We start from the raw sequence: 15,660 nt of genomic DNA on the forward strand, positions 1-15,660 counted from the left end.
TCTGAGTAGAGATGCATTAATCCGCTGCTTTAACCCATCCCGCCCTCCCTGGGGCTCTTCTGATGGTCTGTGTGTGTTTGCTTCATCTCCTGCCAGCTCACCACGGTGAGGGCGGGTGGTGGCCATGGGCCTCTGTGTCTGGGTGCAGTGGCGGCCAATGGCAGGTTGAAGGAGACCCCGGGTCTGATCTGCGCCGGCCTGAGAGGCTCCCTGGGCCAGCGGCCTTCAGCAGGGTTTGCTTTGTAAAGTCGGGACAGGCCAGTGTGCACATCCTTGGGACGATCGGAGCCCCTCTGAGTAACCGTGGGCAGGGGCAGCTGGTGGCAGCAAGGGCCTTCTTCCTACTGGGGACCTGGTTTCCTGCCACCTTCAAGCAGCGGGCAGTATGTAGAGAGAGTCTCCACAAAGGAGAAGGAGCCCAGTCCAGGTGACTCAGCCTGGAGCAGTTCTGGTCCCGAGAGGCGTGGAGCTGGGGTGGCTGGAAGAGGCCATGTGGCTTCCCCTCACCGGGGTCCAGTGGACCCCCCATCCTAGGCAGCCCCAACCATCAGCCGTGGGAGGCATCTCTGTGTGGGGTACAGGTGGAGCGGGCCCGGTGGGAAAGCAGGGGGGTCTGTCAGCAGTGGGACTTGTCTTTCTTTTTTCTCTGCTCTGACAAAATAAACACTGACGCTGTATCTGCTGAGAGGATGCCTTCCAGCCCTTAGGGTGACCAGCAAACACACTGTCCACTCGGCGCCGAAGCCCTAGGCTCCCACAGTCCCTCCGCCCCCTGCCCTGAACCCGAGCAGCTGGCCCGACCCTTCAAGTCCAGAAAAGGCTCAAGGACCCCCTCGGGCTGCGGGGCCTCCCGCCCGACACCTGGGGGTCTCCCCACCCCTCTGTCCAGTCGGAGCCTGGGAGTGCCTCCCCACCCCCATGCTTGCTCCATCCCTCGCTCACGTAACCCCCTGCTGTCCTCCCTGCAGCCCATGACAGACCTGGACACAAAGATCCAAGAAAAGGCCATGAAGGTGGACATGGACATCTGCCGCCGAATCGATATCACGGCCAAGCTGTGCGATGTCGCACAGCAGCGGAACTCGGAAGACGTGTCCAAGATCTTCCAGGTGACTAGGGCTGCCCTGCTCACCAGCTGCCACTCCAAGCCGCCCACCGCCCTCCGCCCCTGCCTGGCCGCCCAACCCCCGTTTTCCTCGCACCCTGCCCACGCCCCTTCCCCCCCGAGGTAGCGTTTGCCCAGCCCTCTGGCCTCCCCAGGAGAACGTAGAATCAGGGACGCATAGACTCATAGGCACGTCTGACTCCACCATCAAGGCTGACCGCTTCATCCTATGGCTGAGGACGCCGCTCGCCCGGGCGGGTGGTGGGCGTGACAGGCTCCAGGACGGACGTGGCAGAGCTGGGAGTAGGACTCAGGTCTCTGGACCCTCCAGGGCTCAGTCCATCCGTCCACCCTGCGTCCACTGCCCTGCTTCCTGCCTCTTCCTCTGGGAGCCGGAGCTGGCTACAAATGCCATGGTCGGGGAGCCCTGGCCAGGCTATGGGAGCACTGGGTGAGCTGGCCTGAGCCCTGGTCCACGAGCCTCAGAATTCAGAAGAGGAGCTGTTGGCTGTTGACTCTTTCAGTCCCACATTGAGACTCACTCCGTACCGTCCCCCCCACCCCGCCTCCAACCGGCAAGGGACTGGGTGTGTCCCAAGCGAAGGCGATGGGTTAGCACTGGCAGATGTCCTCCAGGGAGGGCTTGGGGGCAGGTCCAGCTGCCCAAAGGGCGTGCGTCATTCTCTGAAGGCTGCTGCTTGAGTTTTGGGTTGTGGTTTGGCTTTTGCTTGAGCCCAGGGCAGTATGGCGTGTTGTCGCTTTAAGTATGTGACTTTGGATGTAGTGGGGTGAGGTCTGGGCTTCCCTGGGGCCCATTGTCCACCTCGTGCCTTCTTGCTGCCCCTTTGTGTGGAAGCAAGGGACCATTTCAGCCTTCGTCTGGTTTGTCGTGTCTTGTCTGCTTGGAGTGGAGGGAGCTTGTTGAACCTGGGGCTGCCTGCCTGTCAACTTTGCATGTGAACAGGAGGGCTCTGGGAAGCGCGGAGCCATCTGCGCCTCTGTAAGGGCTTCTCCGTCTCTCTGGCTGCCTCTGAGACATACCAGGCGACTCAGTGCCCCAGTCTGGCCTGCTCTTCACCCCAAATGATGGGGCTGCCTCTCTGGTGAAGGGGTGAGCTGAGCTAGCCCAACCGCCAGGCCTCCCAGGGCAGGGAAGGGTCCAGGCCATCTGCCCCTCCGTCCTGCATGTCTCCCCACCTCACGCTTCCTGCGAACGCCGCCTGCTTCTTAGAGGACCCGGCATCAAGCAGTGGCTGCACCAGCCATGCTCCATCCATCCTACGGGACGCCGGCTCCCTTCCCAGTCCACCCCGCCCTCCATCCCAGCAGAGCCTCCCAGTGACCTTGATCTTTTCCTTTCCGGGTCAGGTGGTCCCCAAAAAGAAAGAGCGTAAGGTGGCTTCGGATGATGACATCTCTGAGCAGGACGGGGAGGTGAACCGGTTCTCAGATGACGAGGTCGGCTCCATGAACATCACAGACGAGATGAAACGCATGTTTAACCAGCTGTGAGTATCCCTGCTGCCTGGGGCCTCCTCTCCGTTTCCCCAGGTTGGGCAGGGCAGGGGTGGCAAACCGGAAGTAGCCTGCAGATGTTTTCTTTGGCCAGCACGTGCTCTGAAAGAATTTGGATTCGGAGTTTCACGTTTTCAGAAAGGGTCAGATTGGTAATGGTGGTCCTATTTGTGGGCAGTTCTTTTTTTTTTTTGTATTGAGATAATATGACTGACGTGTAACATTCTGTTAGTTTCAGATATGCAACATCATGTTTTGGTATTTGTATATGTTGTAAAATGCTCACCACAATAAGTCTAGTTAACATCCATCACCATACAGAGTTACAATTTTGCTTTCCCTTGGGGTGAGCTGCTGCCCGGGTTAGTGGCAGAGTTGGGCTGGGTATGGTCCGTGGTGGGCTGGAGCTGGTTTGTACCAGCTTGTAGAAGCTGATTGTATGCATGTCTGCCCACTCCAGGTTTAGCGATGGCATATTAGTAGCTTAACATTTGCCACGATGGGAAATTGTCAGGGGCTACCAGTCTGGGCAGCCCTCTCCCACCCCTGTGGACAGCTGACTTACTAGAACCTGGCTGCGTACGGTCATCCGGGGCAGGGATGCATTGTAGCCTTGGTGTACCCAGTGCTATACTTGCAATCCTGATCCATCTTTGGCTCTAATCCGTAGAGTATCCCGGTGTGGGCTTGGGGAGGGTAGGGGTGCAGCTGTGGGCATTGGCTGACTCACCTAAGGGGCCTTGAGTCAGAGAGCAGGCTGGGACTGGGTCTCTGGCGTCCACCTTTCCCCCTGCCCCACTGGCCTGCTCTTGCCTGCTCTCTCCCCTGAGCCCTGGGAACTCAGCTTTTGCCCAGGACTGGAGTCCTCCCTCCCCACCCCTACCTCCCCCACCCCTTGCGTCTGAGTCTCAGGGCCCGGCACACTTTCTGGCCTGATGTCCGTTCTCTGGAGTCCTGAGCTTCCAGCAGCGGGGCTGGCTGGATTCGAGTGCTTGCCTCTGATGAGCCATCACCGACCTTCCAGGCCCCTCCAGGAGGGCACCTCCTATCAGCAGGCTCTCCTGCCATCATACTTATTTCCAAAACCAGGGGCACAGGCCTCTCCTAATGCTTCCTGCAAGGCTGGGGGCTGGCCTAGCAGGGTAGAGTCCCAAGATCACTCTGCCCAGCCCCTTCATTGCACAGATGAGGCTCAGAGAGGGCCGGGCAAGTCGGGACAGAGCCGGGCCCCTGACTCCCGGTCCAGCACTGTCTTCGTGCTCAGAAGAGATTTCCTCTTCTGTTTCCTTGTCACACCATCCCCACCCTGGTGACTTGTCAGGAAGACGGGAATCGGACCTGGGTGGGACGGGTTTGCCCAGCACTTACCTATACTTGCTGTTCCCTTGAAACAACATGGAGATGGGGCTGTGTTTGGGGCTTTGCTGTTCTGAGGGTGACAAGGAGATTCCTAGACCCTCGATTCATCTTTCACCATCTCCCCCCACACCCAGTTCTCATAGTCTCATCTTTCGCTGATGAGAGGGGCTTTGGAAGAGAACCCTCGGTCGGGTCTAGGTTTTCTGAACGTTGCTGTGGGCATTTCTGAGTGTAGGGCAGGGCTGTATGCCCCAGAGACCCAGGCTGGGTTCATTTGGTTGAATTAAAGGGCTGCTTTGAAGAAAGTGTTGTCCCTGGTTTTCATAAAGTCACCAGGAATCCATAGACTGCCCAGGAAGTGGCGTGAGCTAAAAAGCTGTGCTCCCAGGTGTATGAAAGAGCTTTCTTTCCAATGCTGCTAAAATGGGCACCTGAGCGTTGACAGGTCTGAGCTGGGTTCAGTATCCAATTAGGTTGATCTGGTTGTAAAGTTGCCTAGTTCAAAAAAAAAAAAAAAAAACGGCCAACCTCTGATCACCCCTCCACCCTTGTAGTTCTAGCCAATGCCACGCAGAAGGCACCAGGGCAGGGCCCTGGCCCCCTCCCGCTGACATCTCCACGGGCTGCGGGCTGAGACCCAAGCTAGAGCCCCCACGGCCCCGGGCCGGCTCCTCTGAACTCCTTGAATAATGAATGCAGCCGTGTCAGGGCTGTTTTGTTTTGATCAAAATCAGTTGCTTGGGCTTCAGGCCCAGGAGAAGGGGAGAAATTTGCTACTTTCTCTGCACTGCGGCCGGCCTTCCTGCTCAGCCCCGCCCTCCAGATCTGGGGGGAGGGGGGCGCCTCTTCCCAGCCCTTTCTCTTGTGCAGGCAGCTTCCTATCCTTTCTAGTTCCCCATTACTCAGCTGGGGTTTCCTTCTTGTCCCAGCTGCTGGGAAGGAAGTGAGGTCAGCAGTCTAGTATGTGAGGTGGCGATGGGTCGACGACGCTCGACCCAGGGGCTCGCCCCGAGCTGTCTTGCTGTGGGGGGCGGGGTGTGGGCAGCGCCTCACCCTGCAGCCCTGCCCCAGCTCTGGTCCTTGGCTGCAGGGAGCCACCTGCAGGCTCCCGCAGGAACCACTTCTTGGTGGGGAACCTGGCTCCCGGGGGTGCTCTTGGGCTCTGCCCGGTGGCTCCAGCCTGGTCCATTGTCAGCAGGTTGGGAGCAGTGCCCTGTAGGATCCAGAAAGTAGTTGAAGGAGTGAGCGTAGGCAGTGGGGAGAGCCCTGGGATGGGAATCAGGACTTGGGACCCACATCTTCCTCTGCAGCTGATTCACCAGGTCGAGCAATTTAACTCCTGCAGGCCTCAGCCTTCCCATCTGGATAATGGGCATATTGGGCTGAATGATTTTTACAGTCCCCTCCAGTTGGGGTAACCAGTACACCTCCAGAACCCCTTCGGTCCCAGGCACACCTGTATGGTCCATCACCCTACTTCCAGTTCTAGTGAATAGGGAAGGCCAGAAATCGCTCAGGCTTTGCATTCAAGTCTGATTTCCAGCATGTATTTTTCTAGAAGTCCACCTAATCCCTCTGAGCCTCAATTTCCTTACCTGTAAAATGGGACTAACAATCGTGCTCACCTCACAGGATTGTTGTGAGGATGGAATGAATTGCATTTTAATACATGCATGGTGGCCTGTCCCGTGCCCAGCACATAATAGGTGCTTGGTGATGTTTTGATGGGCAGGAAAAAGCCGTAGGAAACAGAAAGATCTGGCTTTCAGCCCTAGGTTCTTTTTTTTGCTTAATTTTTTATCAGAGTATAGTTGATTTACAATGTTGTGTTAGTTTCAGGTACACAGCAAAGTGAATCTGTTATACATATATCCACTCTTTTAGATTCTTTTCCCATGTAGGCCATTACGAAGTATTGAGTAGAGTTCCCTGTGCTATACAGTAGGTTCTTATTAATTATCTATTTTATATATAGTAGTGTGTATATGTCAATCCCAATCTTCCAATTTATCTCTCCCTCCCTTACCCCCGGTGACCATAGTTTGTTTTCTACATCTGTGACTCTATTTCTGTTTTGTAGAGAAGTCCATTTGTACCCTTTTTATAGATCCCACATATAAGTGATATCACAGGATATTTGTCTTTCTCTGACTTACTTCACTCAGTATGACAATCTCTAGGTCCATCCATGTTGCTACAAATGGCATTATTTTGTTCTTTTCTCTCAGCCCTAGTTTCTGGTACAGCCTAGCTTAGTGTGGCTTTGGACAAGGGAATTATTCTTTCTGAGCTGCAGTTTCCTCATCTGTAAAATGGGAATAATAATAATACCCACCCTTTCAAGTTGCAGAAAAGGTTATATGAATCACCTCAGGCATAGCAGGGGCTCCAGGAATGAGTTATTAAATGAAAGGAAAACAGTCACAAGATTGGACTTGGGAGGAAAATATCTTTAGTCTCCATTAATGAAAGCCTGGCATCTTTAGGAATATACATTTTAAATTGTATAAATAATATGTAAATACACTCTGCATTTGAAAAGAGTTAAACTCCAAGGAGAAGGCATGCGTCCCCTTTGGCCACCGCCCCTGCCTTTTTGGATGGCCACCTGGCAGGAGCCCAATCATCAGGGCAGTGTCCCTTGCTCTCCCCTGTCCAGGCCTCTGGAGCCTGGCTTTGTTCACTCATGCCCTCCTGTGTCCCCCCCCAACAGGCGGGAGACCTTTGATTTCGATGATGACTGTGACAGCCTGACGTGGGAGGAGAACGAAGATACGCTTCTGCTCTGGGAGGACTTCACTAACTGCAATCCGAGCATTGACCTGCAGGGCGAGGTGAGCCGGGCATGGCTTCTTAGAGGCTGGGAGGTAGGCATTGGGAGCATTTCCCTTCCACGATCCCGCATCCCCCACTCTTTCCCTGTAGCCCTTACCACCCAGCTAAGTTGTCCCCTCTGTTCTGTTTCCCCAGCAAGAGGAAAACCTGGGCAACTTGATCCATGAGACTGAATCCTTCTTCAAGACGAGAGACAAGGAGTACCAGGAGACCATAGGCCAGATCGAGGTGAGACGTTAGCTTGTTCACATCACCCGGTTGTGACCCCCGAGACTCATGGTGATTAGGTGCCCGTGTGGACAGGGGCTGGGAGAGCGAGGCAGATGCAGGATCGGAAGTCAGGACATCTGCTGATTCCCTGCCTAGTGTTGGGCAAGTCACACCCCTCTTAGGGCCTCAGTTTCCTAATCTGTGAAATGGGGGTGGTGATCCATGTTGGCCCCAGAGAGGTTTTTTTTTTAAGTTATTGACTGAGATGATGATCTCAAAATAATGAGAACTGACATTTGAGTGACATCAAGCGACACTGGGCACTCAGCCCTTTAAAAATACACCCTCCCTGGTATCTGCATACCTTATGTATGTACCTAGAGGGACCTGGGTGCCTCCACGCTATGCAGTAGGCACTGTGTGCCCCATTTTACAGAGGAGGAGTTGAGGTTAAAAGAGACCAAGTGACTTGCCCAAGGCCCCCCAGCCAGGAAGCAGCCTGTAAGCCCAGTTCTCCCAGCTCTGGAGCCTGTGTGCTGGGCCACATCTATCAGTGAGAGTCACTGCTGTTGTCACGCTGGAGAAAGAGAAGGCCAGCTCCTTTCCTGGGGGATGTATCACTTGGTAGAGGAGAAGGGTCAGAAACACGAGAGGCTTCAGGACTTTTCTAATCCAGTCCACAGAAAGGACTGCAGGGATGCTGGACAGGGTGGAGTTGCTAGGGCTGCCCCAGTAGTTGCTAAGCAACCATTCACCTTCCACCAGAAGCGGTTCTAGGGGCCCTGCACCAGTGTGTAGAGAGCAGAGAGCGGAGGGAGGGCCCTGAGGGCGTGGTGTCCTGGGGTGGCCCCGATGTTGCCACCACCACTGAGGACGGGAGGTTGCTGAGTCGTCTGCTATGAGGGAGGATGACTTGGCCTCCCCTTTATGCCATGTTGGTTCCTCTCAGCTGGAGCTGGCCACGGCCAAGAGCGACATGAACCGACACTTGCATGAGTACATGGAGATGTGCAGCATGAAGCGGGGCCTGGACGTGCAGATGGAGACCTGCCGCCGGCTCATCAAAGGCTCTGCAGACAGGTACCTGGCCTTGTCCTCCCTGGCAATGCAGTGGTGGCATCCTTGGGGTGGGTGGCGGGATTTGTGGGGCTGCAACTTATAGCCTGGTGGTTTCACCTGCCCAGGCCATTGGTCCATCCGTCCGTCCACCTGTCCATGCATCCGATGACTGTTAGCCTCCTACTATGTGTCAATGCCTCACACATCCAATCTCACGTGACCCCTCACAACAACCCTGCCCCCATTGATTCAACAGCTACTGTTGAAGGCTGGCTCTGTGCAAAGCCATGGGGATACAGTGATGAGCAGAACATTCGCAGCCCTGGCCCTCCTGGAGCCCACACCCCACTTCCTGCTGAGCTGGTGGGTGGAGGTGGTGGCCGGGGCTCACATGTGTCCTTAGGAAGCCATTTTCCTTCCTTTCCCCTCTTCCAACCCGAGGCCATGTGGGTCTGTCCCCGGGAGACTGACATGCATCAGGCCTCTTTTATTTGCTGGGGGACACCAGAACCAAGACAGAGCCCCTGCCCTCAAGGAACACGCAGCCTTTCGGGGAAGACAGACATGCTAATAATAAAATGAGATAATACACATAAAATGCTTGGCATCTAGCACAGATATATTAATTATAATTGTTCTCTTATCATGACGATAGTCTTGCAGGCCGTTGTTTGGGCTGTAAGAGAGGGAGAGGCAGGGGGAGGTTGCGTGTGTGTGGCCCTGGGCTTATTAGCATGTCACCTTTAGCTCATTGATTCCCAGAAGCCACTGTTGTTATTTCCATTGTTGGGATGGAGGAGCGCCCCGTAGGCAGGGAAAATAGCTTGCGCCAGGCCCCCCAGCTCAGCAGTGATAGAGTGAGGATTCAAAACCACTGTCCTGTGTGGCCTCCCTTTGGGCTCTGAGTTAATTGTCCAGACGTGTGTTAGGTGATGGGAGTGTAAAAACTGAGCTTGACCCGTGGTTTCTGCTCCCAAGGAGCTCTCAGGACCAAGCAATTACAGAGGCGGGTGCAGGGCATCCCAATAGGTCTCTATAGCTATGTTCAGCTCCTGGGCTTTGAAGATTCTAAGGCAAGTGGTGCAAGGGCGGGCCTCGGGGCAGGATCCCCCTCTGAGGCTAGGTTTTCTAGGAATGGCTGCTCCATCTTTCCAGCTCTTTGAATCTCTTCAGAGGTCCTCAGGCTGCCCTCTGATGTCCCCCATTCTCTTGTGCCTTCCAGGAATTCACCGTCGCCTAGCTCCATGGCCAGCAGCGACTCAGGAAGCACAGACGAGATCCAGGATGAGTTTGAGCGGGAGGCGGATGTGGAGCCCATGGTCAGCTGATGACTGAGGTCCCCCAGCCCGTGCCTGGTGGTCTTGGTGATGGGGCCTCTGCCCGCCTCTCCCCACGGGGCCAGGAAGTGGGGCTCCAGCCCTCGCCACGCAGACTTCCTATGCCCTCCCTTCTCTGGAGGCCCCAAGGGACCGCTGCTTCCTTCCTTCCTTCCGCCCACCACCAACCAGTGCCCCTCCTCCATCCACCCACCCAAGGAATGGTGCTGTCAATTTCTATTGTTCTCCACATTACAGATACAGACTTCTGTCCGGACGATGCAGTGTTAACTGTGCCTTTTCCCTTAAGCTGAGCCACTTTGAGCTCCAAAGAATTATTCCTAGCAGGTGTTTTTATACAAAACTCTAAGGTGAGGGCGGGGGGGGGGGGGCCCTGGAGTGGTACAATGCCGTTTTCTACCCTCCCACCTGCTCCTCTGATTGGCCAGAAGCTCTGCCCTCCCTCCTCTGCTGGAGTTGGACTTGGGATGGCCCACCTCCCCCCAGGAAGGAGCTGTTGGCCTTTGCGAGCTCTCCAGGCCTGGGAGCTGAAAGAGAGAAAAGATGGAAGGAGGGAGGGAAGACAAATTTTTCTTTTCTTTCTGGATCGAGTGGCAAAGCAGAGGGACAAGGCACTGTGGGGGAAGGCGGAACCTCACTGTGTTTAAACTACTATGCAAAAAACAAAACAAAACAAAAAAAAGCAGCTTGCCTTATACCATTGTGGAAGGTAGGCCCTCTCCTAGATCCCTGGTTTTCCCCTGGAGCTGGGAGGGAGGAAGCTAGGGCGATCTCTCTCGCAGCCTCTGGGGGTGAGCACTGACTTGGGAGGGAGTTTGGTCAAGGTCGTTAGCGAGGCCTGGGCCCCGTAAGGCCCTCGGCCACCTGACTGCTTGCTTTCTTGGGACCTCTGTGGGTTGGGGTTGGGGAGCGGGTCTCTTATTGCCCTGATGACTTGATGTTTTTCCCAGCCAACAGTAAGGAGTTATCGATCTGTAATTTCTCTGTGAGAAAGTCTGGAGGGGGCCAGGCCTGGTATCTAGCCCCTCCACCTCGGAGCTGGGTCGGTACCGTCCGCCGCCATCTTGCTTCTCCACGGTGCCCGCAGTGGCCCACTCTTTGGCCACTGGCAGGCATTGGGAAGGGAAGGGGAGGGAGCTAGCGGGGGCTGCTGGCAGAGGAGGTGGTGAGAGGAGGAGCTCGAGTGAGAGCCGTCCTTGTTCTGCTCATGGACATAAGCTCACCTTTTTCCATAATTCACTGATTGACCAGTTGGGGAGTTCAGCTGAGCCATATCTCCCCAGACTTGAGAGGGCCTGAGTCAAAGGGCACTGTGTGGCGGCCACCCCCAGATCTCAGCTTGGGGCCAGCAGAGCCAGCTTTGCTCGTTTTTTTAAATTTCTTTTTGGACCCAGTACTGTGGGTGTGATTGCTGATTTTTGTTTTTGTTGGCCCAGGAGCTCCCCCTGGAGGTCAGAGGAGCAAAATGTGCCCAAGGACCAGAGCTCCTTGGCTACCCACTGCTTGTGTCTGCAGGCAGAGGGGGAAATCTGGCCTTGTGTAGATCAGGCCCGCTGTCTTTTCTCTCCCAGGGTACCAGTGATCTGTAAGGACTTCCTCTCTCTTCCGTTTTCCCCCACCTGTTTTTCAGTCTTAAAATCGTTGTACATAATATTCATATTATATAAATATATATATATATGGAGAGAGAGGAGATTGTTAGTGATTGTGTGTAATTTTATTTATCAGAACTTGGTGGCCTTTATTGTGAGTTTTTTCCTTTTTTGTTGTTGTTGTTGTGGAGGAACCTCCTGCTCTTTCCCTGTGAAAGTCTGGCTGAAAGTCTTCCATTCCCAGAATCTCGTATTAGCCAAATAGTCCCTTGTTGGGTACGTGGAGGGACGAGGTTTCGGAGGAGAGATCACCCCTTCCCCTCCTCCTCACTGACACTTGTTCTCAAGGTTACAGGGTTCAAACATATCAGATTATTATTGTCATTATTGTTATTGTTGTTTTAGTTTTAGTTTTAGTTTGACCAAAGGTTATCAGAGCCAGTTGGGCTTGGACCTCAGCTGCTGAAAAGATTTTCCGTTTCTGGGAGGCTGGGAAACTGGCTGCCTCTCAGGCCTCCTCTGCCCAGGGTGAGGGAGGCATTGAATTCCATGGACAGGTAGGCAGAGTGGAGGCCTGCCCCGGGTTTTTCCTCAAGGTGGTGGGAGTGTGACAGACCTATCTTTAGAGTTAAGACAGTTAGGCAACAATGTAAGTATTGGGGGGTAACTAAGGTTACCATGGTGATTGCTGTCCAATGGTATTATTTTTGCTTTCCCCCTTGGATACATAGGATATTTGTCTTTGGGGACTAGCGTACTCTGAATTTATCTGGGGAGTATGGAAATGGCAGGAGCCAGAGTCAGATGCTGGCCAGAAAGATCCATCTTGCTGGTTTTCAATAGCTGTTCTCACTGGGGAGCAAGGACTTGGGGCTGGTGGATGGGGGGACAACAAGAGTGTTAGTGACCTGCCTTCAGGGTGCGATCCTGGTTTTGGTCTGGCTGCCTCCCTCCCCACCAAGTTCTTTTTTGAGTTAGTTGCCAGTGGGCCCCGCTTGTACCCTTGCCATGGGCCCACAGCTTGCCGAGAAAGACCCCAACGCTCGCTGGGGCAGCACCAGGTCCAGTTGGGATGAACTGGTCCATCCTTTGTAAAGATGTAAATACGTAATTTTGGTTTTCTATTTCTCAGCCCAGTGTCATATTGACATTGGTATTTTAGAATTGGTCTCAGATGGGCTCTCCTGTGCTGCCCTCTCTCACTCTCCTATTTTGGGGGGTTTTATAAAAAGAGAGGATTGGGGAGGGACAGGGAGAGTAGCTTCCTTTGGGCTCCCTGGTTGTGGAGCACACACACACACACACACACACACACACACACACACACACACACTTCTCTGAGACTCTGAACAGGGAAAAAAATGATTTGCAAGTAAACACATTTTGTTTTCTTGTGGCAGCATGTCTAGAGGTGTCTGACGGGCCTGTCCATCATGGATTTAGCTCTGTGGATGTAGCTCATATGACCTGTGGAGAATCAGACCACTTTGGCTTGGGATGGGGGAGAGGGTGTGGGGCAGGGGATCATATAAGGTGTAACTTAAGCTAAATGTAATCTATTTATAAAGGAAGAGACTCTCATCTATTTTTATGAAAGTTTTTTTTAAAATCTAGGGTAGGCAGTTATGGTAGCCCAGCATTTTTCTGTGGACAAGATGCATGTTGCTGCTGGATTTAATATAATCAGTACCCCTCACCTGTCTCCGCATCATCACCACCTACTCATCCACACCCACGAGTGGCTTCAGCAGAGTGTAGGTCACCCCTCACCTCATTTCCTTGTCCCTTGATCCCCCAGCTCCTTGGTCCTTGGAAGTCCAGGGGCCTGGGCACTTGTGGGAGCCGGTGGACAGTGGGGAATTCAGAACGGAGGTGGGTGGTGGGAGGGAAGGGGGGCACTAGGTAGGGGACAAGCTCTGCTTCAGAAGGTGGGCTCCGATTAGTTGCTCAAACTCTGGTCTGCCAAGATCCATTGCCAGGTCGGCTGTATTTGGAGAGAGCTGAGAAGCAGTAGGGTATGGGTGGCAATGGGCTGTTGGTTCACGGAGCCCACAGTTTCCTTGGGGCCTGGGCCTCCGTGGGTCCAAGGTTGTCAGGCAGCTGCAGCAGGAGTGCAAATGCCATGAGATGCCTACAGCCCAGCCCTGGCTGTGCCAACCCCAGGCCAAGGCCTGGGATGTAGTCCTTGCTGTGCTCTTCTGGGGACCTGGATGAGGAACTAGGGTGCTGGGAGCTTCCTGGGTCCTCCACCTTGAGACACTAAGCTCTGGTTCTAGAGGGCACTCTCCTAGGGTGGGGAGTCTGGAAGCAGCCAGGTGGGTGTCGGTAAAGGCAGATTCTCTCTGGAAGGGAATTTTCCATGAGTGGAAGATTTCCAGGCTCGGGGTGGGCTGCTTGTTAGTCTCAGGCTAAATCCCTCACCATTCCCTCTGCCAAGCCCTCAAAGAGATGAGGCAAAGGCAACCCCACCCACAGACCCCTTCGTGGACGTTTTAGCATCTACCTGATTTTTAGCCCCATCCAGGGAGACTTTCTATCCTGAAGTCCCATCCTACCCCACTGTTGCTGTTTGTCTGCCAGCTGGGTCTAGCGTCAAGGGGAAGGGGGGGGGGCGTTTATATTCATTGAAAGACTACTGATCCTACCGGAAACCAACCTGTTTACTGTACTGTTGTAAATATCATGCCCTTTATATCCTGTATATTGGCTTCTTTTAAATAAAGTGAAATGTCTTAGAATTGATGGTGCCTTTTTTTTTTAAATTAAGGATAAAAAAAATTAAGGATAAAGAGGTGATGGGGAGGGGCAAGAGGATGGTGGGCCACATAACCACTAAAGTAATTAGCTGATTAGTGATCAAATAGGGAAGTTTCACATCACCTGTTATATTTGCATCTCACAATAAAATCTTCGGAAGTAGTTAAAGCAGAAATTATTATACATATTTTACAGAAGGGGAAGAGAGCCAGAGAGATCACAGACGGAATAACTGGCATAGCCTGGTTTGGAGTTGAGGTCCTGTTAATCAATCGACCCCATTTCATAAACCTCCTCACAGTGCCCTTGAAAGGCTACCTCCTAGGCTCTGGATTTGACACTGTCCAATATTCTAGTTTCTTTCTGTTAATGGCTGAATTCAGGGAGACATTGACCTGTGTGAACTGGGCCCATGACTAGGGTTTTCTTCAAGGATGAAGAAAAACAGCCACCGCCAATTCCAATTAACTTTTCACCATCTCTAAGACTTGTGCTTAATGTACAAATGGCTCTCCGAACCTGCAAGTTTCTCATCCTTGGATGGGGAAGGCTGACTGTACTGTGCCACCTTATGTAAGAGACGTGAGCATCGTGGATTTGGTATCTGCGGGGGCTCCTGGAGCCAAGGCCCCACCAAGACCGAGAGACGACTGTAGTTTCCTTTCCCACTCCCCATTCTGTTTAAATTCTCCAAAGTGCCTTAAAGAGTGTGCCCTCCTGGAGAACGGAGTAGCGTGAAATAATGAGGGCGTTCTAAGGTGGGTATTATTATCCCCACTTTACAGGCTTGGAAACTGAAGCCCAGGAAAAATTACTCCCTTGTCATGGGAGAAACCATGATCAGCAACTGAACTCTGACTCCTAAGCAAGTTCTCGGTACACGCTGCTAGAGGAAATATAAACAGATATATTAGAAGCGAGCGTTAGAAAAGCTGTAACAGTACTTTAGGAATCGAATGGGTCCCTAAGATTCTATCCTCTGGAAGACTTCAGAAACCGAGTTTTAAATAACGTTCACATGTTCATCAGGCAGAAAACTTCCCCGAAAATTCAAATTTTGGTGCGGGGCGCAAAAATAAAGCACAGGAGCAACTGGTTCCATAGGCGTCCATAGGCTTTGAAGGAAAGCCTGAGCATAGACTGGCTCCGGTTTTATCTTTTATTGATCGTAATCTGCAAAGAAGCAGGCTGATTTATCTGAGCGCTAGGCCTCAGGAAGCTGGGTGGCCCCGCGCCAGGCCGGGAGGTGGAGGGCGGCTGAGTCCCAACCAGGAGGCTAGAGCCAGGGGCGGCAGGCTCATTCCAGGGGCTGCAGCCCCCGAGTTGAGGTAGGGGGCTGGCCGCTATGCAGCCCTGCACGGTCGAATAGTCTAGCAGCCACTGGCCAAAGACAGCGAGAGTGGTAGGGCTGGGACTCTAGCTGTCCCTGACTGGCAGACCCTCTGTCCTTCCGCGCCGCCTCACACGTGCCCTATTCCCGCTCTCTTATTGGCTGCTTCAGCCCCTCTATCCCGGCCGAAGGAGACTGCTACATGACCGCCCCTCTGATTGGTCCAGGAGCTTCCATGTATCATTCTGATTGGTCGATGGAGCCCACTCCCTTTTGCCCTCGGCCCCCTTTGGAGGGCGACTGGGTCATACCATAAAGAGAGGAGGGGGAAGTGTGTACATTTCAAGGCTTCTCTTTCGGGCAATTTTGCCCTATGTCACATAACGTCCTTAATCATGCCCTAAAAAGGGAATTATTTTATTAGCAGAGGGTAAATACAGAGGCGTTTCGGTTGAGCCTGGCTTGGAGGACGGATGGGGTGACATGTTCCCCCCGCCAGCCGAGGTGGTGCGCTCAGGGCGGGGCAGCGCAGTAGAGCCGCTCCGGGGGCGAACGGTCCAG

General features: G+C 53.5%; 1 protein-coding gene across 2 annotated transcripts in view; it reads left to right on the forward strand.

Moving 5' to 3' along the window:
- The window catches only part of IFFO2 (intermediate filament family orphan 2), a gene marked incomplete at both ends in the record, with an annotated part of 44,708 nt that extends 35,297 nt beyond the window's left edge, over positions 1-9,411 (forward strand). The window contains 6 exons of one of the 2 annotated variants that reach the window (XM_082832303.1): positions 969-1,109; positions 2,474-2,613; positions 6,693-6,813; positions 6,950-7,042; positions 7,974-8,104; positions 9,306-9,411. In XM_082832303.1, coding sequence (XP_082688429.1) covers positions 969-1,109; positions 2,474-2,613; positions 6,693-6,813; positions 6,950-7,042; positions 7,974-8,104; positions 9,306-9,411 — 732 coding nt within the window. The remainder of the gene's footprint in view (positions 1-968; positions 1,110-2,473; positions 2,614-6,692; positions 6,814-6,949; positions 7,043-7,973; positions 8,105-9,305) is intronic. The other variant, XM_082832304.1, reaches the window with a different exon arrangement.
- Between the last annotated feature and the right edge of the window lie 6,249 nt (positions 9,412-15,660).

Source organism: Leucopleurus acutus (genome assembly GCF_964270905.1).
Source record: "Leucopleurus acutus genome assembly, chromosome: 2".
NCBI classification, from domain to species: domain Eukaryota; kingdom Metazoa; phylum Chordata; class Mammalia; order Artiodactyla; family Delphinidae; genus Leucopleurus; species Leucopleurus acutus.